At 46.3% G+C, this 24525-nt stretch overlaps 2 protein-coding genes across 3 annotated transcripts; one reads left to right on the top strand and one right to left on the bottom strand.

Annotated features, from left to right (window-relative positions):
• The first annotated feature begins 1230 nt into the window (after positions 1–1230).
• Positions 1231–10017, top strand: borcs6 (BLOC-1 related complex subunit 6). The gene is made up of 7 exons (XM_060052395.1): positions 1231–1910; positions 2739–3268; positions 3946–4157; positions 4723–4905; positions 5306–5469; positions 5994–6077; positions 8022–10017. Exons 2-7 carry the CDS (start codon positions 3213–3215, stop codon positions 8145–8147), a joined length of 825 nt encoding a protein of 274 aa, XP_059908378.1. The 5' UTR covers positions 1231–1910; positions 2739–3212; the 3' UTR covers positions 8148–10017.
• si:dkey-72l14.3 (Glyco_hydro_56 domain-containing protein) lies at positions 9780–23650 on the bottom strand. Of its 2 annotated transcripts, XM_060052361.1 has the most exons (7): positions 23152–23650; positions 16055–16757; positions 15260–15508; positions 14598–14744; positions 13568–13654; positions 12864–13091; positions 9780–12727 (listed from the first exon to the last, which is right to left on the bottom strand). In XM_060052361.1, exons 2-7 carry the CDS (start codon positions 16697–16699, stop codon positions 12344–12346), a joined length of 1740 nt encoding a protein of 579 aa, XP_059908344.1. In that variant the 5' UTR covers positions 16700–16757; positions 23152–23650; the 3' UTR covers positions 9780–12343. The 2 variants fall into 2 exon arrangements, with proteins under 2 accessions (XP_059908344.1, XP_059908348.1); XM_060052365.1 differs by lacking the exon at positions 23152–23650 and having other exon boundaries at positions 16055–17621.
• Positions 23651–24525: the final 875 nt, after the last annotated feature.

Below are 24525 nucleotides of genomic sequence, written 5' to 3'. Positions count from 1 at the left end.
TTCTTTCTTTCTTTCTCTCTCTCATTTTCACTCTCACCGCCTCCCCCCCACTCTCTCTTTCACCGCTAATTGCCAATCAGTCACAGGTGCTCTCATCCTCTTTCTGCTTCAGACACACACACACACACACACACACACACAGGGTCCACTATAGGCTTATTTGAGAAGATAGAATCAACCCCTGTAACTCGCTATAGAGATGAGCAGTTCCTAAAGGTAGGCTTAAGTTACTAGTCAATTAAATCAGAACGAATAGATAATTTCTCATGACAATCTTCTCCTCACATTTTCCCGCCACTTGAGGCCCGCAACTTGCTCCTCCACCTCCAAGTCACAGACGCCAGCAGCAATAGCAGCTACCTCATCCGTTCCAGACCGTCAACCGCCCGAGCACATGAGGCATCTGGTCACCAAGTATTTCCGACGGCAACGCTTATAGCTTTCCAGTTCGTTCAGATGTGGCTCTGGGACGCGATCCAAAGGAGTTCCAGTCCCATCGCTGCATCTCGACTCATCTCCGCCTGCACAGAGCCAAGAACGCAAACCGCAACCCAGCGATAGGCCCGGGCGGTCACCATCACATTAAATCAAGTTTTGAACATTTAAAGATATAACTAGTACAAGCACAAATATCTTCTTTTTATGGAGAAGTATTTTCTGCAGTGCCTAAAGTGGTTGTTAAATTTAAATAATCGTCGCCAAAATGTTTTGGGGTTTCTTTTGGGCGAGTATATGGCCATGATTCACTCCTCATAACACTGATGGTCTGGACCTGGCAGTCCGAGGCTCTTATACCCGACTCATTACTCAATGAACGAGGACATTTATGACATTGGTTGTGATCGTTAACCCCTGGATGTGTTATTGAGTCAGTTCCAGGGTTTTGAGGTCGAGAACACATGTTCTCTGGGCGAAGGGCTTCCTGTCTCAGTCCCACATCACAGACACGCAGACGCCCGCCAGGCTGATGGGATTACACATCCGATTAACGACTTCACTGCAGATAGGCCTGTTGCATCTTTATATAGCAGGGTTGTAACATATAGTGTGTTTTAATGTTGAAGATAGATCGCAACTAGTTTCAAAACCAGTCCAACGCATATTAGGGTGCATTACCGGGAAAACATTGATATTTCATCTGTTGTGGACTATTGTGTATTTTGGTAATTTGGCTCAATTATTAAATTCGCCTGTTATCATAGTAAGCTACACTTGGTGAATGTAGCCTAGCTAAACAGCTAAACAGCTTAAAACCATGAATACTTTTAGTATCGGCACAGAGCAGATGAGTGAATGATTTTGGTTGTAGCTTCAAAGTAAAAATGAAATAGATCGAATATAAATAAACCCCTTCTACTTAATGGTATTGAGCCTTCAGAATCAAAGAAAGACACCTCCAAACTAAAATTAAAAGGGATTTAATTTGTCTAGACAACCAAATATTTATTTATTTAAAAATAGTCAGTGTGGTCTTTGGGTCCCTCTGCAGGAATAACGGGAATAAAACCTGAGGAATATGAATCAGGATCGATTGTACGAGTGTACAATACAATATCTTTAATGCTGTTGCAATCTCTTAATCTCTTTATCTGAACAATATATATATATTTTTAAATGAAACAATTATACAGACAGTGTGCTGCAACGAATTATTTGATGCTGTTATTGATGCTGTTATTTACAGAATCTGGAAATCTAGAGGTGGATAATTAACAATTTAAAAAGAATAAGAATAATCCTGATGTTTTTTAGAATTGGAAATATCAGTCAAGTGGAAATAATTGTGTGTGTGTACTTTTAAGTTTATTTTTTGCAAGGCGGAACTAGTAGGTCTTGGAAGATGCAACGCGGAAGGACTTTCCGGAAGGACTTATTTGTTGCCTACAATTTTTGGTATTAAAACTGCACTGGTGAGTGTGCTTTCTTTATTTAATCAGCTAATATGGCACTCGTGCATCAAATAATAACTGGATAACTATACGATAAGCTCTACACTCCTATACTTATGCTGCACATAACATGTGATTTATAAAATATATAAATTCCGAGCGACACATAGCTAGCTCTTTTTGCGTTAGCATAAATGAACTGCATCGCGTTAACCACACTGGGTACCTGTGATATCAGCTTAGCAAGTGGCTAATGACAGCTCATGTCAACTTTTTTTAAAGGTGTCTCACGTATCAATGTTATTTGTTTTGTCTTCTGGGTTACGCTTTTATTGATAATTACAGCTGTCCTCTTCAGAGAAGCTAGATACAATGCTTTACCAGAAGGTTGTTTATGCTGCTAGCTGCTAACACAACAGCCAAGGCTATTCAGAGCAGACAGCCTGACGTCATGTTTCTACTGCTACAATAGCGACCAGGCAGAGATCACTACACTAACCCAAACCAGGCAGGCACTGTCCAAAAGATGATCGAGCCCAATCGATGATTCATTGATGAGGCCAAACGCTTTACCACCGTTAACATATTAAATGAAGAAAGTTGTCGCTAATTCTGTTCGTTGTTTCCGATCATGAGACCTGTCTGCTGAAGTGTCATAACTTCCTCTTTACGTTTCTGTTTTTCATCAACATTTCTAAAATGTCTATAGGGATTGGATAATATGTATATACATTCTGTAGTATATGACAAAATATATATATTTTTACAAAATATTTTATTGTACAGTGTAATATATTTATTGTAACATATTTATGTTTATCAGACAGTTTTATCTTACCTCCTTACTAGGTGGAGGGATGAGTTTATTCCCTGCGATTGGCACAGAGCTGCCAGATGCAGCCAATGGGGTGGCCGCACCTGTCTCCACGCAAACATTCAACGACAATGGCCCCCACAGCCACACCCAGGCTCCCCTGAGGTACGGAGGGGGCAGAGTACCTCATCCTGGTCACAGAGTGGAGGAGGAAGAGGAAGGGTCTCTCGGAGAGAATCACCTCCACTCTGAGACGGACCAACGTTCAAGAACCCACAGTACGGACTCCAAAAGGCATGTGAAGTCGTCGCACAAGTCACGTGCTTCCAAAGCCTCCCTCGCCGCCGCCGCCACGCACACAACAGATGCCGGACGACACACACAGTCTTCGAAGGCCCGGCACACCCTCGAGCCCCCTGGCGCAGCTCTGCGGTGGGCCCCAGTCAGTGCAGAAGAGACACAGTCCCTGGGAGATGACGGAGAGATGGAGAAACAAGATGGGGTGAAGGATGAGAAGGAGAGACAGTGGGTGGGTCAGCACGCAGAACCTGGTGAAGAACTGGGGGTGAGTAGCATCTTCATTTATGATGAAAGTCTTAATAGATGGTAGTAGCTGTATTATTTGCCAACCCTAACCCTGAGAACTTGAGGGAGTACAATACACTCCAAGAATGAATGTATCTTCTGTGTGCATGGGTCTTCGATATAGGCAAGCAAACCTATCTACTTGGTTACCCCATAATATCCTTATTATGGGAGAACGTTCCGTAGCTCACGGCCAGCAAGCCGGTCCACTGCCATTTAGAATCAGATACTTTCAAATGTATAAATATAAAACCTATGATGGAGAGTAATATGAGGCAGCTGGTCGTGTCTCTCTAATCTCTCTCTCTCTCTCTCTCTCTCTCTCTCTCTCTCTCTCTCTCTCTCTCTCTCTCTCTCTCTCTGTCTCTCTCTCCCTGTCTCTCTCTCTCTCTCTCTCTGTCTCTCTCTCCCTGTCTCTCTGTCTCTCTCTCCCTGTCTCTCTCTCTCTCTCTGTCTCTCTCTCTCTCTCTCTCTGTCTCTCTCTCTCTCTCTCTCTCTCTCTCTCTCTCTCTCCCTGTCTCTCTGTCTCTCTGTCTCTCTCTCTCTCTCTCTCTCTCTCTCTCTCCCTGTCTCTCTGTCTCTCTGTCTCTCTGTCTCTCTCTCTCTCTCTCTCTGTCTCTCTCTCTCTCTCTCTCTCTCTCTCTCTCTCTCTCTCAGTCCTCGCGGCGCTACTCCTCCTCGGCCCCGGGGCCCAGCCCCTGCGGCTCCTCCTCCTCCCCCCGGCCGCCGCCCCCCCCCCCCGGAGGAGAGCCCCTGCCCGCCCCACGTCATGGCCCAGGTGCGTGTGCGCAACGTGCCCGAGCGGGAGCGCATCGTGCGGGGCATGCAGGACAGCAAGAGCCTGGACGAGATCAGCCAGGCTTGTGGAGGTAGGGATGTACGTGTGGTGGGTGTGTGGTTCCCAAAAGGGCGAAACCTGGGAGCTGTGGAGAGCATAGTATGTCTAGGATTGATTTGCCGGCCCAAATGGTAACATCGCTCTGCCATCTGGCTTATAGATGTATATTTGATGTTTGGTCGTCCGAAACGCATAGATTCTTGGCATGGGTGAGTCCAGCGCGAATCGAAACCCCCTACGATGTCGCAGTGCATGCATCCTCTGAGCTTGACATGCCGTGATCTTAAAAAAAAAAAAAACGGTGTCAAACCGATTGAAAGCAGATAATACATCTGTCGTGTCAGCGTTTAGGTTTAGAACTGCCTCAATAAAAGCTGCAGTTGTGGTTTACTCTGGTCTCCATTTAGTTAAATATTGGATCCAAATTATAACATTTGGCTATTTGATCCAACCTGCCTCCGGTCGCATTGAAAGCTGCCCACATGAAACCAATGATCCAGATGTTTTTGTATTGGTTTTCATAATTGGTGTTAGGTGAGTGTATTGTAGGGCACGTGATTCTCTGAGGTTTGAATGGGTCTGGGGGTGTCATGCAGGGGGTCTGGGGTCCCGGGGCGGCGGCCGGGGGGGCCAGTCTGAGGGCCGCAGGGCCACCATCTCCTCAGCCTTGGAGCTGGAGGGCACGGTCAGCCATGACGGAGACCTGACCCACTTCATCTGCAAGAACCTGGAGCAGAAGATCAAGCTGAGCTCCAAGCCCAGCCTGGACTGTAGCGACTGTGAGTCAATAAGACATGCATTGCCTTATTGAGCAAAAAACATTACATTTGTGTGGCTCTTTTGTGAATGAATGCGTTATCTACCCAAACTCTGAATGGGCTGAAGCATTAGCATGTGTAGAACCATGTCAGATAAATAGGTTGAAATTGCATGCCTGTCTGTTGCTTATACTTATCCCAAAAGCGGTTGTGTACATCGTAGGCTGTGATCGGCTATGAGCACTGAAAACTAGTATTGTTTTCTGTTTCCAGGTATTTCCCTCCCACACTTTAACCCTCTTTTCTGTGCTTGTGAGAATGAAGGTCATTTGTGCCAGAGCGAGAGACTGAGAGAGAACGTGTGAGCCCTTCTGATTGGCTGGCTAAGTCTCTGACATCACGTCGACCCTTCTCTGTTCAGCCGACTGCTCGGGGCCCATCCTCCGCAGCCGCGGGTCGGCCCGGAGACCGGCGGACATCCCTCCCATCGACCCTGCCGTCCTATTGGACCTCGAGAGACACACCCAGGAAGTGGCTCGCAGTGTGGAGCTGATGATGCGTGGCCTCAACGGCGCCATCCAGAATGTAAGACACACACGCACGCACACCTGACACACACACCTGACACGCACACACACCTGACACACACACACACACACACACACCTGACATGCACACACACTTGACACCCACACCTGACACACACACACACACCTGACATGCACACACACTTGACACACACACACACACCTGACACACACACACCTGACACACACACACACACACCTGACAAACTCACACGCTCACCTGACACACACACACACACCTGACACACCTGACACACACACACCTGACACACACACACACAAACACACACACCTGACACACACACACACACACCTGACACACACACAGACACACACACACACACACACACCTGACACACACACACACAAACACACACACCTGACACACACACCTGACACACACACACACCTGACACACACACACACACACACACACACACACACACACACACACACACACACACACACACACACACACACACACCTGTCTCTGAGCCCCGGGTGCCTCCCCTCTCCCCCCAGATGACTGCACTCAGCGTGGGCTACATCCAGACCTATCGGGACTCAGTGGACAGCCTGGGAGAGTCTGTGGACATGAGCATCAAGGTACTGTTAGCCTGCTAGCCTGGAGAATAACCTGCCTGTTGGCCTGCATTGTATCCTAGGATGACATTTTTTCTTGGATGTTAGCTTGATTGCTAATGGTAGTTGTTCGCCTGACTGCTGATGCTAGTCTGACTGCTGGTCTGCCTGCTATTCTTCTTGCTAGCCTGCCTGCTCGCTGGCCTGGCTGCTAGCCGGCCTTTTAGCCCCCTTGTTAGCCTGCCTGTTAAGGCCCATTCACACCCTACGGTAAATACGGATACGGACCGTTTCGTCCGGTCCCGGAGGTGTTTCGTCCGTCAATGGGTCCGTCGCCTCTGAGCTTACGAATCCGGAGTGCTCCGGGAGAACCGGAGCAATACCACCGGAAATCGAGGCGGCAGTATAGAGTCAAAAGTCAGACCATTCGCGAAAATAGATAGAGTAGTATAATATGTATATATATTGTGTTTAATGTTTTATACTTATATTATACTATATACCTGACCTTTTTATTTTATTGTTACCCTGCTTTGGCAATGAGTTGTAACTGGTCATTTAACAACATTTTGAGGAGATAATCTGCGGGTTGGTGAGGGGTGTCACATCCCCGCCGCCTAGGCCTACACTTTTTGCACTTTTTTTTGCCGATTTCAGGTGACAGAAAGCAAAATCGTCTCTACAGATGTCATGTTTGCGATTGTCGATGCCGTTCATTTGTGAAACGACAGTCACTTCCCTCTAGAGGATTTATTGCGTAACGTCCATAACAACGCTGAAACCAGACGGAGGTATGAAGGGTAGTTCCGGAGGCAACGTTTGGGGCGGACGGACGAATTTCGTCCGGATCCGGAGGTATGAATCGGCCTTTAGTCTGAGTGCTAGTCTGCCTATTAGCATTCCTCTTAGCCTGCCTGCTAGCCTACTTGTTACACTGCAGTGGCAGCCAAGAACGACCATCATAGTGTAAAAATAGAAATAATAAGCACACTCAAACCTAATAACCACACTTATCCTTTAAAATCACATTTCACTAACTGACTCATAAGCACTATTATTAATCCAAAGTAAGGTGCTCGGGGGAATAAATGTATTGCCCCTGAACTTCAAGCTGTTCCCTATAGAAACTTGAACGCACTTTGTAGCTTCTCCAATTCTGAATGCATACTTTAATTGTTCTCTGCCTTGGATAAGTGTGCGAATAAATGTTCTTACAAGTCTGACACTTCGATGGACAGAGCACTTTGAATGGTTGAACTCTTTGGGATGTTTTTCCTTCCTTTCTGTTGAATTCTATAATTGATCCACCAATATTGATAGTCAATCCTTGATAAATGTTGGCATCAATCCAATATAAACAACCAACCTTATAACCTGTAGTCCTCAATAGGGCTTTGACTCCGAACTTTGTTATTTCGAATATAATTCGAATATCAAAAAAAAATCAAAATTCGAACGAATATTAGGCAGTCCTTAATATTCAAACCTGTTATGGGCAGGCCAAGAACCCGACGCAGTCGATTCATAATATCGTAGTGACCACGGAAAAGGCAGTGAATGAAGTATTGATTAGACAGCGATTTATTAGAAACCTAATAAACCGTTGGAACACGCCAGACCGGTAACCATAGCAACGCGGTAAACAAACCTTGCGAAGCCCAATCCAGGTCTTACTGACGGCATTTAATGGTCAAAATATTATTAATGAATATTAATAAACAAACAAACTTCGAATATGATTTTTGGGCAAAATTCAAAGCCCTAGTCCTCAATGTGGCCTCAGTGGCATTATATGCTGCAGCAGTAAATAACCATTTGACATTGAGGCGTTTGTTTAAATGCCTCTGGTGTCCTTTCCCTCTCTCGACCTCTCCTACCCTCTCTTACCCTCTCTCAACCTCCCTCACCCTCTCTCACCCTCTCTCTAAATATCACCCTCTCTCACCCTCTCCCCTCTTCCTCCCTTAGGGAATGTACACCTTGATGGCGCGTTGTGAGGAGCTGGATCGCTCCATGAAGCCCATACACACCCTGGCCGCTCAGATACACGACATCAAGCGCACCCTGGACACGCTGGAGGCCATCTGCAAGTAACCCCGCCCACCCCACCAAAGTCATCCAAAAGCCAGCTGCTAAGATCTATAGATCGAGCTCACCCGGAGCGCGCTAGAGAAAAGAACGGTACAAAGCGGGAATCTCACAGGCAAACAAAAAAAGACATTAGTATACATTTATGACTGACCCCGCCCGCCTCTGCGACACCTGCTATACCAACAAAACAAGCACTCCTCAGTGGCTCCGTCGTGAACTGGGATGCTTTGGGACTCATGGAATACCTATTGCCAGGATCAGCACGGGATCGAATGCTAACCCCGTACTCCGGCAGACCACACGGCCACCGCAGACGGGAACTTTTAACAGTCATGGAAACCTAGAAATCGCCACTTGATTTGTCATTGAACCTGTCTGACCACTGTTTCTAGGCTAGAGCTGTAAGTTCCAAAACAGAACCTTAATCATAATCACAAACACACACACACACACACACACACGAACACATTCAAAAATACGCATGTATTAAACACATACACAAGTATATAACACATAAGCACAGACATACAGAAACACACCGTCCAGCCCACATAGTTCAGATTGCACTAACCTCTGCTCTCCTGAAGGGGGCAGGTTTTCCCTGTCTTTTTCCCGACCAGACGTTGACAGACTCCAGAAGTCTGAGGCACGATTTGCACTGCAGCAGAAGAATTTTTTATTTGAATGATGATAGCGACCGCTATGGAAAACGTCACATCCATTTTATGCCTTTATTATTTTCACAGAGGGGATTGTTTGTATGGTATTAATGCTTGTTTAGGACTGTAGGATCAATGGTCACACACTCCCGTCTCATTCATGACCGGGAACCTGCCCTAAAGACCAACCAATTCAACAAATTCCCCACTGGTAGCATTGGTTTAATGGAGAGCCGGGTACGTTGATTTGCATTGCTCAAAGGCACACGGGTGGTAGGTAGATTTTTCGTTTTAATAGCTTTTTAGCTGATGGTCTTTGAGTGAGTAATGGGTCACTTACAGCCTAGCATCTGCCACCTGCCAGGAGTTAAAGATCTGGTTCAGTTGAGTTGGAGTCAGTCCCGTAGTCAAGTCCACATCTGTACACACATCGGTGTGTCTGATGCTACACGACCTCAGTGTCGTGATAGGTTCATGTCGTGATGGGCTCATAACCGTCGTCCTTGATAGAACCACTGCTTTACTCTGCTTTTCTAAAAGATGCATAATTCACGAATCATGTGTTAACCATTAATGTTACGATGAGTCCTCTAATTTCTTAAACAAACTCCCGATGTGTTATTCGTTATTTATTCTTCACTTCTGACATTTTTACAGTTTATATTGTTCATATTTATATGAAACAGAAGAAAATAAGGAGTATGATAATATATTTTTTTCTTCGTTAAATCCCCAAACATCCACGCAGTACATTTGAACGCTTCACAGGTCGATATACTTTTTCTTTGCATCTTTATTTCATTTTACAATGGTATACACCAACTATGTGGCCAGTCACAGGGAAGATCGTATCGTTCACAGAAAGGTATTGATCATCTTGACTCGCCAAAGTCTTGCCAGAGTTCCGGTGGATCTGAAAGGCAACACTTTCCTCAAAGTTGTGGTCGTTCGGCCATCTTGCTTTTCATGGTGTGGAAGAAACCCCATTTTAAATGATAAGAGGCGGCCCTTTTGTCAATGCACTGGCAGAGAGCTTTGAATGAGATCCTGGTAGTCCTGGTGGTCCTGGCTCTATATTACCCCTGGTCCGTACCTAACACTGTTTACAGAAGGCCATTGACACACACACACAACGCGGTGATGTCATCGTTTGAAGTGTCATCGCTAAAATGCAAAAAAAAAATAAAAGACAACCTGTTTTATGCAAAGCAAAACAGATGATTTGCGACTTGCAATGATTCAGAAATGTTATCTACACCTTTTCTACCATAAAGTCATACAGAACAGAAAAGGGCACTTTTTCTTTACAAAAAGAATCAGGGGGGGATCGTTGGATGTCAGTCCGTTGTATAACGTCAGACCATTATAAGTGCTGACGGGTCACAGTGCTTCGTGACAAGTGTGAACCTCTCCTACTTACTCTGCGTCCAGCTCCAGCTCCATCTTATCAGTGGTGAAGAACTAAGGGAATGGGACACCTTCAGTGTGAACTGGGCAAGAGGAAGGCCTTGCCTGTTGGGGCTGGGTGTGCGTGGTTGTGTGAACCGCTAAGGTCTTATTAAGCCGTCTCCTTAGGCCACCCCCCTACCTGCTGAATGTCAGCTTTCAGGAGAGCGATCCAGCTTGTGTGTGCGTAACGCTTTTGAAAAAAACAGGCCGTGACGATGTCCCCGCTGCTGTGTCGCTCACGGCCCTTCCTCTCCTTAAATCTTTACCGTTGAGTAATTGCCAGCTCTATTGGAAACGACCTGTCGATGAATATCGGTCCGTCTTAACCGCCTCTAGTAACCGACAGCGCTCTTCCAGGCAGGCCGAGTTGGTGGATTTTAACGTTCCAAAGCAGCATGTTTTAGCAAAGAGTGGAGATTTGAAACTAAATGGTATCTTCTTTTTTTTTGTAATATATTTAAATAGATTATTAATATTATGTTGGCCCAAGCTGTGTACATATGATCTTACTGTAACTAAAGAAAAAAATGTTTGATTTAGATCCCTTTGTCTTGAGTGTATATTTTAATGAAAAATGAGAAATAAATTTACACGCTGAAAGTGTCTGTGTGTTTGTACGTTGTGCAACTAGAAACGCTGTAAACACAAGCATCGGACAAAAATGTTCAAGTTATTGTGTTTGCATTTTGAAAGTACATGTTGATATTTACTGAGCCTGTTGTACCTGTCATGGCCTATACTGTCGCCAGAGGGCGCCAGTGAGCCGAGTTCTTGCACATGAAGTTATCTTCTCTCCTTGCCATCATTCCAATCTGAAAACTTTTTCCTAAGAAGCTACAACACAGATTTTTTTTTGGCCGTCTATAGTATGCAGTTTATTGTTAGTTATTATACATTTTATTATAATCCGTTTTCTCAATAATTTCTTCGAATGATATCCCCACACACACCTGACCAGCTCGCTCCACTGTTGACGCTAGCACGCTAAATGCATGAACACGCAGGCCAAAGTCCGAGCAGCACTGAAGTGTCAATGAAGCGTGGGTACTAGAGCCGTGCTGGCCTAGAACAGTGTGTGCTCTCTTTACACATTAGCTAAAGCACACTTATGGCTTTGAGCCACAATGTGCTCCTTGGTTCTCAGAATTCCGCCCTGAAAGGTGTAAAGATGTAAGCACAGGATCCGGTCGAGCGTCCGTCAACATGTCTTCTATTCACTTAGCCGATGACTATCCAAAGTGAATTCAGATACAAGTCATTAAGGGGAAAGTAAGGGGGCGTGGGGGGGTGGGGGTCTTGCTCCAGGGTGCCTGCTACAGCATGGTGCCTGATAGATTTAATCCAGGGCCTTTCGGCTTGGAGTCGACCATGCGAATGTTGGTTGGTTTATGTTAAGGTTTTATTAAGCTTGGTTTAGGGTAAGAAATCCCCTTCTCTTAACCCGAGGACTGCTCCCACTTGGTGCAGCCACCACCATCAATAGCACTGCACATTGTTGAGTGTGGAATTATGCATAGGTGTGTTTTGTTTATAATTTATAATTCAAGAGGCTCATATCCCTTCCTGAAAAGGTTACAAATGATTCACGGTTACTAATAAATACAAAAGGCACTGCAGTGTTGGTTTTTTTAATGGATTTTTAATTTGATATTAATTAATCCATCAAGGAGAAAATGGTATTTTTAAGCGCCGCTTGGCGTGTATATCGTAGCTAGCTAGCGCAGCCGCCCTGTGGAAGGCCTGTATTAATGTGTGGGAACAACCTGTCCCTGGTCTCCTCCGGTGAGATCCGAGGGCTGGTTATTGATGGAGCAGGGGGGGCTTTGAGGGCCTTCGGGACATGCTGCCGCTGTGCCAGTGGTGGGGAAAGCTTGGGGGGTAGAAAGGCTATCTGAGTTACAAGCTCTGCCTCCTTCCCATTAACAACTGGGGAAGATGAGTCTTGTCACTTTCCCTGGTCCGCAGGGATGTCAAAGTGCACGGGTGAGATTCTATCTACAATCTTTTTTCCAAGGACACTTGAGCAGAATGGATGGTCACCATCTTGTTCGCCTTAAGTATTAACTTAAGCCGTCTACTAACGTCATGTTCCTAATGGACAAGGAGCAGTTCTTCTGCCACCAGCACCAGTAAGAGGGCTGTGATCTGGTAGCCGGGTTTTGTCCCGTGGTCCGTTGCCACTTCAGAGGAAGGCTTCGGACTACCAGCCCCAGACGTGCCGCTGTCCCCTGTATCCCCCAGAGAGGAGTCCTTTACTGTCGAGGTTCCCACAGGGCCCTCTGCATCCCCAGTGTTTTGTACTCCCTGGCCCACAATGGCGGCCCCGTCCTTGGGGGACTCCTGGTCGGAGATGGCCTCCTCTGAAGTCTCAAACCACTGACACAGGAAGTCTTTCTTCCACATCACCGCCGGGTCGGGTTCATCCGGCGGGACTGTGGTGGTGTCTGGTTCCTCCGTGGCTGGGGCTACATCCGGCTGAGAACACAATGACGAGGGGAAACAACGCTGCATCAATGCTTGAGCATTTTATTGTTGTTCCGCAGAAACAGTTTGACCGTTTTGTGATTAAGTCAAAGTAAAACCGCTCATCTAGGCATGATCCCTGGCTCACCTTCTCCTCATCCTCCCCCTCCTTCTCCTCCTCCTTGTCCGCCCTCTCCCCCACCTTCTCGGCGGTAGTGGGCATGTGGAGGTAAGCCGAGCTGTCTGGGTTCTGGCGAATGCAGCGGCCCCGCCCCTGACACAGAGCGCTCGAACACAGCCTGGTCGCCGTGGTAACGTTGACGGAGTAAGGCCCCAGCACCTGACGCGTAAACTCGGCCAGGTCCCCGCACTCCCTCTGGTGCGACGGTGGAAGAAACCGGAGAGAAAGAAAAGCTCACAGATGGACGTAACGAGAGAATGCTTCGATGGTTACGGTGTTCCACTCCCAGTAGAAAGGTACTGGGTTTGATCCCGATGTCCCCATTCAAACCCGGAGACACTCTCACCCCTACCTATTTATTTTAAGAGCTGTATCTCAATTAAATAAGTGACTTTGGACGGAAACCATCTGCTAGATTACAGAAATGCGGTAACTGTAATGGAGAAACCGAATCGCAGAAGATCCCTGATAGCCACACTATGAATGAGGGCGACGTACATTCCGCCACACATCTCCACACCTTGAGGCATTACACAAGAAGACATCCTGGGCACTTTAGGGCCAGTAAAAACCGACACAAAGTGAAGAGAAGCATGAATGAACCGAGGGGGGGGGAAGTGATGGAGAGGACGGCATATGGGTGTTTTATGGAGTGGTGTAACGTTACCTACCTCTGTTTTAGCATCCTCCCTCTCCCAGATGACTACTCCAGCGGCCCCGAGCGCAGCACTCTCTCCTATGGTGTAGAGCAGGTCAGCCTGCGTACAGAACAGTTGGCAGTTTAATTACGGAAACTTCTAGAGTTTCCCCGCAGCAAAAAAAAAAACCTCACCCCTTCGTCTTGTCAAATCTTGCATTTGTTTGGATGGGATTGCATGTAAAAGGCCTGGGAGTAAATTAATACTGCTACTACTACTACTTCTACTATTTTATGTGAACGGACAAGGCCAGATGGTGTCATATATTACTGCTGACAAAGGCCTGACCTTAGCTCAGCATCTTTGCTTCTCCTGCGCAAAACACATATTAAAAAGTATAAATTGTGGGATGCTGACAAAAGCGTTTAGCTTATTTTATAATCTAAGATTTCTCCCCATACTACAGAGTTGCTCTGTATTTTTTCTTCAGGGAAGCACCTCAGTGATGACGCAGACTGCGAGACGGTCTTTAATGTTTACTACACGCCGAATAAAAAATAAAGTTGGTCTGACCACCCCCCCCACGCCAAGATGGGGAAAGAAGTACATAAATCATGGTGACATCGTCTGAGATTGTCTGGCCGGGAGCGGTTGCTCCGGCGGCGGTGGGGAAAAAGACGAGTGACACGTCGCACCAATCCAGCAGAGACGCCGCTGCGGTCGACCTTTATTAATCTCTCCCTTGGCCTGCAAGAGGCCTGCTGTTTCGCCCTGATGGTTATACATCACATCACGTCTGCTCACGCCTTTCGCTCGCTTATCGCTGCCCCCGCGCTTACAAGCCCTGCCAGTCTATATATCCTCCCACGCAACGTCCGTCTTTCTTAAGTCGCGGAGACAAGCAATCTGCTTCCTGCTCCTCGATATATAATATACACATATATATATATATATATATATATATATATATATATATATATATATATATATATATATATGTGTGTGTGTAGGCTATTAAGGCGCAAGAGAGTAACCGACTGGACTAGGATGCTGTGTGTCTCACCTGTGACAGGAAAGTATTGGTGGAGGTGTATGTGCTCTTGACCAATGGGAACACGGGGAGATCGTAGGTGGTCCCGGACATGGAGGCCACCCTCAGCGCCTCTCTGATCTGATTGGACAGGAGAAGCCTGGCACCAGACGTTCCACCCTGCCGGCCAATCAGACAGATAATGAGACATTTTAATTGCAAGACCTACTTTGATTCAAAGGTCCCATATTATACTACCAGGTGTGAGTGTGATTAGCCGTTGCAAGCCGTTTGGAATATCTGCCTCTTCTGACATCACAAGTGGGCGTGTCCACCTAGATGTTTGCTGCATAGATGAGCATCGTTTGCTACAGTCCACCGGGTAGGCTGGTAGACTGATCTATCCAGCACACATAGAGGTGGACACGCCCACGAGTGATTTCAGAAGAGGCAGATTTCAAAACAGCTTGTAATGGCTAAACACACTCACACCTTTTGGTATAACATGGGACCTTTTAATGGAATATGAGGAAAATACATGTTATGATTTATCTTTTAAAAGATACTAAGAATAACATTGAAAGGCCTTGTACTAAAGTGTCATGATGAATTGGTCACTTTGGCAGATAGGTTTACCTTTGTTCTATGCATCTTGAGTGATATTGCATTGATTTAAATCTAAATCCCCCGGTTACCTGTAATTTCTCCAGGGAGAGGAAGGGGTAGAGGGCGGAGCTTCGTTTCCATAGCCACTGCAGCTGGTTGTTGAGCTCCGTCTCTTGGGCGGGGCATCCTCCGGTGCTGTTAGCTGGTGGCGTCTGGCTGGGCTCCAGGGTGTAACAGGTGGGGTACGGAGAAACCCCCCATAGTGCTTTAGGGCGCAGCCGCCGTACCTCGCGGAGAGTCTCTGTGAGTATGGACTGGCCCGCCGCCTCAAAGTCCACCTGTGTGACACCATCAAGAGGCCCCCGTGATTAGAAGGAGGGCTTGCTCTGCTTTTCGTTTCAATGCACCTAGTTTGGTGTGAGGTGTTTTTCCTCATTGTTGAATCTCAACATCCTTTTCCTTTTTCAATCATTAGGTTTTGAACTTATTATCTGCTTGTTTGTAGAAATTTTAACAGCATGCAAAGATTTTACATCACGTACAAGGTAATGGAGCGAATCCCTTGGAAAAGTAATGCAACAATTACTTCCACTCCTCTTTCATCAAGTTCAGTCGTTTGTCAAATGTTCGCCCTGCAGATAACTCAAGATCTCCCCCCCCCCCCCCTAGAGGCTTAGTTAGGGTTCCACGTTGACATAGAGCAAGGGGGTCGACGGACCCGTTAGGTCTCTCCTTGTGTCGAGCGCAAGGGCCCCGAAATAAACCCGACGCAGAACCGAAACAGGTCCATGTCCGCGCCGGAGCGAATCGTTGCGTGTTCATTACGTTATCGTCAAAGTAGAACCATTACTAAGCCCATTAACACCACCCATCCTCCACCTCACCTGCGCCCACTTCTCCACCTCCACGGGGGTCCAGTCTGGGAAGAAGCTCTTGAGCAGGGCCCTGGAGGCCTCCAGATACAGCGCCTGCTTCTCCCGGTCGCGGCCCCACTGGGGGGTCCACTCGGCCCAGCGCAGCACCCCCAGCCCCAGGTACCGCGGGGCGGGCAGGGCCGCCGCCAGGTCCTCCCCGGCCTTCTGGAGGTGGCTGTTCAGCCGCGTGTGCTGCGGCAGCCCCCCGTTGACGGGCGTGTCGCGGTCCAGGAAGTAGGGGTAGCTGCCCAGCGACTCCTCGTAGAACACGGCCACGCGGCCCTCCGGCTCCACGCCCAGCGGGGCCAGCTCCGGCCTCCCGGGGCAGGCGGCGTCCGGGACGCCCCAGAAGATGATGAAGGGCTGGCCGGAGAGGAGCGGGGGGCGGGCGGGGCGGGGGGGCGGCCCGGCGAGCCCCGGGTGGGGGGAGCCCAGGAGGAGGAGCAGGAGGAGGGGGAGGAGGCGGGGGAGGAGTAAGGCGAAGGTCGGGAGCGGGACCCGTGGGGGGTGTGATGGAAGCGTTCCGTGCGAGCCCTGGGAGGAGCCGGAGCGCTCCCTGATCGGTTGGGGTCCCGGTCTTGAGTTTGTCCTCGGTCGGGGATCCGACCACGCCATTGGATCAGCCGGCTGTCAGTCGTCACGCTCTCTTCCTTACCTCTCTGCCAATCATTTCCTAGGACACGAAACAAAAAAAACAAAAAAAATGAATGAAGGTTTCGTTTTGCGGGTTGTAAGTATCCTTGGATAGTATCCTTCGATACACACGCTGGCACATTGAATGCATATTGAAGCGGATGGTGGATGGTGGAAATTCATTTTTTGGGGAATATTTTACGTTTTGTTTACTTATGATTTATGACCTGTGCCCTATGCAACAGATAGATAGCTGCATTACGCTTGCTCTGTTGATGCTTATGCAATGCTATTCATGTACAAATAGAAAGTTAGTTTTTCAGGCATTTTTTATTTACACTGTTGACTCTGCATTTAACCCTTCATCAATAAATCCTTTCCTGAATCCACTTTTCAAGAACTGGTGCCTTTTCAAAGCTTTGGTTTTACTGAGAAGAACCAACCACGAAGTACACAAGTACACAAATAATTATATCTGTATAGTTTATATTGTTTATATAATTGTACAAATAATCTATAAAGATGTTGGTGTTGAATTTGTATTAAACCTCTCTTCTCCTTCAGTTAAGTGTGCATTTATAACAGCACATGCTTCTTAATATTGATTTCCTCGTGACCTTTGTGACCTCGCTGTTCAGACTCCTGGTTCTGCACATCATCATCGTGTGCCGGTTAGAATAAATCGTAAAAAACCCAACGTTCCCCCCGCATTCTCTCCACCCGACGTTAATTATTCTCGTTTACTTCTATCATATAGTGCCAGCTGGCGCTAGCAGACAGCGCTAGTCAACTCTTCACTCACTCCACAGAGAGACATCCAGCTGAACCTGCCTTAACCCAGCCAGGAGCGACGTGGTGTCTTCCACACTTTATCTCCCATCCTCTAACTTCTCCCCCTCACACCACCACCACCAGCACCACCACCACCACCACCAGCACCACCACCACCATCACCCTGCGCACTGGGACGGATTAGGGAAAATCCTGCGATGTGAATGCAGACATGGCTCCTGAATGGAGACAGCCACCCTGCCGTCCCTCCATTATGTAAATGAATTCTCGCAGTGCATTGTTTAATCTTAACTTTAGCTTAACTTGGTGTCACCGTGACATTTACGGAGCTATTCCTCCCCGCGTTTCTACCCTGTGAGTCATGTCTTCATTTCTATTCTGCACCGGGGAGACGGACTCAGGGATAGACAGGCCTGTGCACTCGCGCACACACACACACACACACACACACACACACACACACACACCACACAGAAAAAACGACAAGCACACACAGAGACACACGTGCACATGCACCTCGCCATTTGAGACGACCACAGTGTGACTCAGTGAGGTGGCTAATTAGGGTAATGAGGAATGAGGGCTTAGACGATGTCAGCAAAACAATTGGTCGCTTGCACACAGTCACACTCACACACGCACGCTCGCGCACATATGCACACACACATGCAGACACTCCTTCAGACACACATACACACACTGTGGCGTTAGATCCCTGACACAATCATGGCTTTGGCTCACACACTCGCAGACAGACACACACACAGACACTCACTGAAGGGAGCTAGGGGTCGCTAGACAGGGGGGACAGACAGAATATATAAAGAATACCCCACTTAATTGACTTTTTGGAAGGGTGCCTGACATTGATTGACGTCGCTTTCGCTTGGACATTACTTGAACTTGATGAACGTGATTTCCCTCTAATTGGGTTGAATGTGTTGACGAGTGCAATTGGGATCTGATGGCCTGGTTGATATTTAATGGAGCACACAAATGTTAATGGATTCATCGAAAATCGAAACCGCTGAAAGTTGATGATGAAAAAATGATTTGTTTTCAAACGATTCGCACACAGAACTAATACTTACTATCTATTCGCCAGATAAAAAATTTGCAAGGAATTCCACGAAGGTGTTGGCACACATACAGATTAGGACAATATTACAATAAAAAGGCTAAATGTATCAATATATATATACATGGCAGGGATGGAGGATTCTAGAAAAAATGCAATCTGTAGTGTATAGCAAATGGTTGTGTGGTAGTTGCATTGTAAATATGCCTTATGTGGGAGTGGGAGATGGACCATCGGGCAGTCCAATGGCTCCTTATTCATGGTGGTCATAGTGGTTTTCAGTCTACTCTTTGAAAAAGTCACTGCTATACCCCTTTGCTTATAATGTCATGTCACAGCCAGCCTGGATCAGCAAAAACCCCGGCCTTCGGAGGGCTTAAGGTTAGGGCATGTTGTACAATGTGGGCCTGGGAAGTCCTCTGAGAACTGTGATTAAGGACTACAAATAAAGTGGACTTTACTTAAAGGTACGACGGCGGATTATTTGGACCGCTGTGTTTCGTTGCGGTGCTCTTTCTCATATTTGTCCACCGTTTTTTTGCCACAAATAAATCGTGTGTGAGTACATTGCATCTCTAACTGTGTTCCTCACCGTTCACGTACAATATTTGTATTGTATCTCGCACTTTGAATGGCGACTGCTTTGGAAGGCCATGTGCATGAGCTTGGACACAAACACGGATGTAAAAAAAAGCAAAACCAAAACGTTGGGAAAGGACTTGGCATGCTTCCTTCACCTGTGACTTGAGGTACGACGACATTGTGTAGAAACACAGTCGATACAAAACCACCCATTTTATGGAAACAAATCAGCAGGAAAAGCAACCACTGTATCTTTAACAAGAGCTGGGCGTGTGCGCGTGCCTGGAGTTGGAGACAAGTGTGCTGCACAGGTGGCACCCAGAAAACCATTTAGAACCACAGCCGTTGTAAACTCGTTGCTAATCTACCGTTGACTCGATTTCTCGATTTATTCCCGCGAGTAGCGGTGGTTCCAAGGACGAAGGTATTGGGAGGGCAGCCGCCGCAGCGCACAGCGACGCAGGAACTCTCCCTTAGTGCGACAGGAAGCTAATTATTGTGCCAGTTAATAGGATTGATTAGAGGCGGCCGTCCGTCTGTTCTGATTGGTCCATATGGAGAACCAACTGCCAGTTACGGGAGGCGTCGCAGCGGAACACGTTCCTGGTGCACGACCCACGCTGATAGACACTATTTAACATGTGATTCATCTGAAACTGTTGCTTGTTCTGCACAGCGGTGGCTGTTACACAGGGAATTTAATGTCCATGTTGTGCTCTGTGTATTTAATGGCCTTCTGACTGGTAGTTAGTTACTGTATTGAATCTTAATAAATCACAATATTTTGCCAAGCTACAGGATTTAGAGAAACCCAAGGGAAGAGTAAGGAAGGTATAGTTAGCCTGGGATATATCTGAGTGACATGAGTCTAAACTCACATTTCCATTTAGGGCACCACCATAGCCTGCCATCTAGTATGCCATCTAGTTAAGCCGAAGAGTGAATATTGTTCTTTCATTATTATTATGAATAGCATCTAAATTTAGAAACCAGCTGCTGCTATAAGCTGACTTCTCTAGTCACAATGCATGATGGGTAAGTTTTTCTTTGTGTCATTTGTTCTTTGTGATCTGTGTGTACAGATCCTGAGTAGTTATTGGGTGCGTCTAAGGTTATTTGTGCGAACGAAATGTCTACCAATTAGGATTATGAATTGAGACTCGCCAGGCGTTTTACTAATTTCTGACATAGCTGAACTATGAGCTACTACTTTGAATACAGGCAATTTTGATTGACAGTCAAGCTACCATTTCAGGGCAGGATCTCTGATACAAAAGAATAAGAAGGGACACAGAGCGATGGGAGAGAGACTATGGGATCAAGGTAGAGAGAGACTCTTTGTATGCGATGGCGAGACCGACTTATAGAAAGAGGATTGTGCTATTATAATTGTACGGAATTTGTTAGGATGGAAAATGATGAACACAAAGTCCTTCAGAAAGGAGCCGCATGCGCGGCAAATGATCTTTCTCCGTCTTGCTTTCTCGGTCTCTCTCTCCCGTTCTTATTTTTCTGGAAATAGGTGGTTCTTCAGATGTTTTTTTGAAGATCCTCAGTCCTATCGATTGGTCTGGGATTGGGAGAGTACATGCTGCAGTGTTTGTGTGTTTTAGTGCTTTTAAGTAAAAGGGTAAGGGTTTATAACTGGGAGGTCGCAAGGCTAAAGCTTTGACCGCAGACTCAGAAAGGCATAATTGGATGAAAGCGAGAAACACATTTATTGATCAACCTCACATGAAAGTAGGATTAAATTAGTCCACAATATTATTTAAAGGAGTGAAGCCAAATTTATAAATACATTTGCGACACTGCACCTGCTATGGTTAAACAGGGTTACAGTCTAAGTGACTTTATTCATTATAATTCTTGTGTCTGTGAATGAACTGTAATTGTGAAATATTAATACATTCAGTATATTTAGTGTAATCTGATAAGCAGCCTTTAATCTCCCACGCTGCCGTGTAGTAGTCAATGGTAAAAGGTGCTAATTGGCTTAACTGCTAGGACTAAGTCCCTGGTCTGTGTTTACAAGTCTGTCTGAAAAGAGGATGAGTTCAACGCCCACCACATCCTGTAGGTCAAAGGTCAACCATTTCAAAATGCCCTGACCCGATAGGAAATCGGTAGTATGGCTGAAATGACGTTTGAATGGAACAGAAACAGGGCTGGTGGATCCGGTTGGGACACCATTCATCGGACACCATTTGAAGATGATAAAAATATGGATGGAGGTGATTTGTTGTGTTTGCTTTCGAAAATCAAGTGTTTGCATGGATGTAAAATGATAAACACAATCACGAACATAACCGTTTGGCGAACCATAGATTGATTCCAGTACAAATGTGGAATGTAAGTGCAAATGATGCACTTTTCATTTGGTCTTGTATAGAATATAACCTTGAAGGGGTAGACCTTATTGGTCCAAATTCTACCAAAAACGCAAATCCTTGACCCCTGTGATGAATGGTAAGACTTTAAAAAAAAATTCCCATGGAAACAGAGTTGATGGTCCGCAATATGAAGCTTGTATCTCTTGTCTTAGAAAATCGAGGAGCCTGACAGTTCACATTTAACATGAAGGGTTTCTATGACTCTTCGAAGTAATGCATTTACACCAGGCCTCACATTTGTGAGACACGAGTGAGATGTGGCCTATCTCATCCTCACCCCCTGCATTGGGGTAGAGAGGACTGTTAACTCAATGGATGACATGAGTCACCACCTGTGACTCATGTCATGATAGTGTGAACCTATCATTCAGTAACTGCCGTTTCATACTATGTGCCATGCAATGTATAATCTCTGATAATCTCATACTCCTGATAATAATAATGATGATACCAACCTGAATGGTAATTAGACAATGCGTGCTGGTTTACCACGAGCAGACCATCTGCCTTTTAAATGGTTCAAAGTCACCAAGAGTTAACCTCTCCTGTATCAGTTGAAACTCAGTCATTCTAGCGTCTTAGAGTACCATATTAAGCGCTATATAAATTTCATTTATTATTATTATTATTATTATTCTACGAGCTTTCAAGATCAGGAAAATTGAGCTATTCTGAACCTCAGTCCTCCTGCACAACCGTCATTTATTTTAGACCTGAAGAGACCCTTAACTCCCTCTTTTGCTGGATAAAGCAGTGATCTCAGCTCAGGACTGGCTGTGCTTGGCGGTTGGAGGCTGGGAAATGAAGAAAAAACATGACTTCAGGACTTGATATTCGTGGGTTTGAACTCCGATGACCGCAGTCTATCTGTAGGCATCCTTGGACAATACCCCCTGGCCTCTACCTGCTCCTACTGTATCATTCTTTTTACTTCAAGTAGCTTAGGATAAAGTGTCTCTCAAATGCCTGAATGGATATAAACAGTGTTTGAATAGTCTAAACTATGATTCCTCACTGGATCCGATCTAAAATAACATCAGATTAGTGGGAACACATGTGTCACTCTCGGAGATATCCCATGATGCCCAGGGAGACACAGCGACTACAAAGTGTTTGCACGCAACATTCTAAAAAGGGGCGGGGTTTAGAAATAATCGTAAAACAGTAGGCCTATGTTTTATAAACACAAACCACAGTTGTAGGTCCAAACTGCGGTCGTACATCTCACACAACTTTGATGTACAATTAAACGTTTTCTAGACCTCAAATGCCATTCCGACAGACATAAGGTTATTTTGTCCCGATGCTTTCATGCCACAGTGGCAAATTCTCTTCTAAAAACTTCATACAAACATCCAAGGCTTAATACATTCTTCATCTCCTCTGGAAATCCAAAGCGGTTCTTAGATATTGCTCGGTCTACCCCTGTGGTTGTATTGGTTCTAGTCTACTGCATAAATCCTTTCTTCTATCTTTGACTCGAGAAAGCAGTACTCGTTATCTCTGCTCTGAACTGCTGGTGCTTGGCAGTAGAGTGGCGCTTGGTAAAACGCAACCAAACATGAATTTCAGAAACCACAACTCACACTCACCGACAGGAGGAGGGTGGTCTCCTTGTCTGCAGGGATAGGTCCTCGGCGAGGGGCTTTTATATTCCAGTCCTCAGCCTCTTCCAGGGGCCATGGCTTGTTCGGTCTGTTCCCCCCCTTGATGCTGCCCTCCTGCTGGGGAGGTCGGCGGTAGATCCCAGAGGGCCTGAACACATGGAGGCGCCACAAAGAGGACCTCAATAAAAAATGTGAAGTCTGGAAAGGTCCAAGGGAAGAGCGATAAGGAAGGAGGTCCCGGTTGAGAAGGTGGAGGGAGGTTGTGCACCAACCAAGAAGAACTTGCAATCAAAAAAGAGAATAAGATAAATAGTGCCCTAAAAAGAGGAAAGTCTCACTCCAAAAAAAAGATGCAATGGTGTGAGAGGGGGGAGGGGGGGGGGGGAGAGGCGGAGGATGCTCCAGGCGAAGCGTGTCAGAGTGAGTTTTGGCTGGCGTGGGTGCGTGTGACCTAACCCTTCGCGGACGCGTTTTGCTTCCTTATTCCGTGGGGTAAGAGGGGGGGTCAGAACGGAGTGCGGGCGGATCACATGACCAGCGACGCGCGCCGTAATCTCCCCTAATCCTCGGGAGCTCCTGCCGCTCACAGTTAGACAACAAACAACAGAGACGGGGATAGACACTTCCGCCGCCGCCCCCCCCGCCCACGTAAACCATCCAGGCGAAACACACCGTCATCGTTTGAAAGGAATCCTGCTTCCTTTAATCAGTGTCCTCCAGCCTTTTGTAATTGGTTATGTAATTACATGATAATGAATTTCATTATATTAAGGACACTGTTCTGCGCTTTGATAGCTTCGTTCTCAGTGTAATTGCTTAACGTTTGGTTAGTTGGTTAGTTAAAGGGGGGGGGGAGCACCCTTGACCTTTCCTTTCCCTTCACACCTCCACCCCCACCTTCACCTCCATCTCCATCACTTGTTTTCTCCTCTGTGTGTCTCTCCCGGTTTGAGTTCTTTGTATATTTGCAGGTGTTTAGACCCAGTTGAAGGTCCATTATGTTTGTTTTTACTGAAATCAGTTTAATTGACCTTTATTTTGATCGAATTGGATTTCTTCTCCAGAGTCACACAACAATAGTATTTCCTACTCCTTCTGAGGCCTCATGTCACAAAGAATTTTCAAATAAAAATGGCCCATTTCTCTTATTTCCTTTTTAAACTCCTTGATGGCAAGTACTATGGTAGTTTGAACAACAGTATGCACTGATGTGTTTACTGCTGTTGTTTCCTCAACTGCATGTAGCCTACTGCTGTGTACATACTGCTGTAGTTTGTACAACTGCATGTACTGCTGTGTATGTATTGCTGTAGTTTTAACAACTGCATGCACTCCTGTGTACATACTGCTGTAGTTTGT

The sequence above is a fragment of the Gadus macrocephalus genome, chromosome 1 (genome assembly GCF_031168955.1).
Source record: "Gadus macrocephalus chromosome 1, ASM3116895v1".
Taxonomy (NCBI): domain Eukaryota; kingdom Metazoa; phylum Chordata; class Actinopteri; order Gadiformes; family Gadidae; genus Gadus; species Gadus macrocephalus.
Note: the sequence above shows the minus strand (reverse complement) of the source record. Positions and strands in the feature narration are given on the sequence as shown.

Bases quoted from the DNA above. Each gene is read 5' to 3' on its own strand.
- borcs6 (XM_060052395.1), top strand. From the start codon at position 3,213: ATGAGAAGGAGAGACAGTGGGTGGGTCAGCACGCAGAACCTGGTGAAG. The intron at 5,470-5,993 runs GTAAGACACACA...CTCTCCCCCCAG, and splicing joins TCAACGGCGCCATCCAGAAT to ATGACTGCACTCAGCGTGGG. The intron at 6,078-8,021 runs GTACTGTTAGCC...TTCCTCCCTTAG, and splicing joins CTGTGGACATGAGCATCAAG to GGAATGTACACCTTGATGGC.
- si:dkey-72l14.3 (XM_060052361.1), bottom strand. From the start codon at position 16,699: ATGGCGTGGTCGGATCCCCGACCGAGGACAAACTCAAGACCGGGACCC. The intron at 13,655-14,597 runs GTGAGACACACA...TTCTGTACGCAG, and splicing joins CCAATACTTTCCTGTCACAG to GCTGACCTGCTCTACACCAT. The intron at 13,092-13,567 runs GTAGGTAACGTT...CCGTCGCACCAG, and splicing joins GGGAGGATGCTAAAACAGAG to AGGGAGTGCGGGGACCTGGC.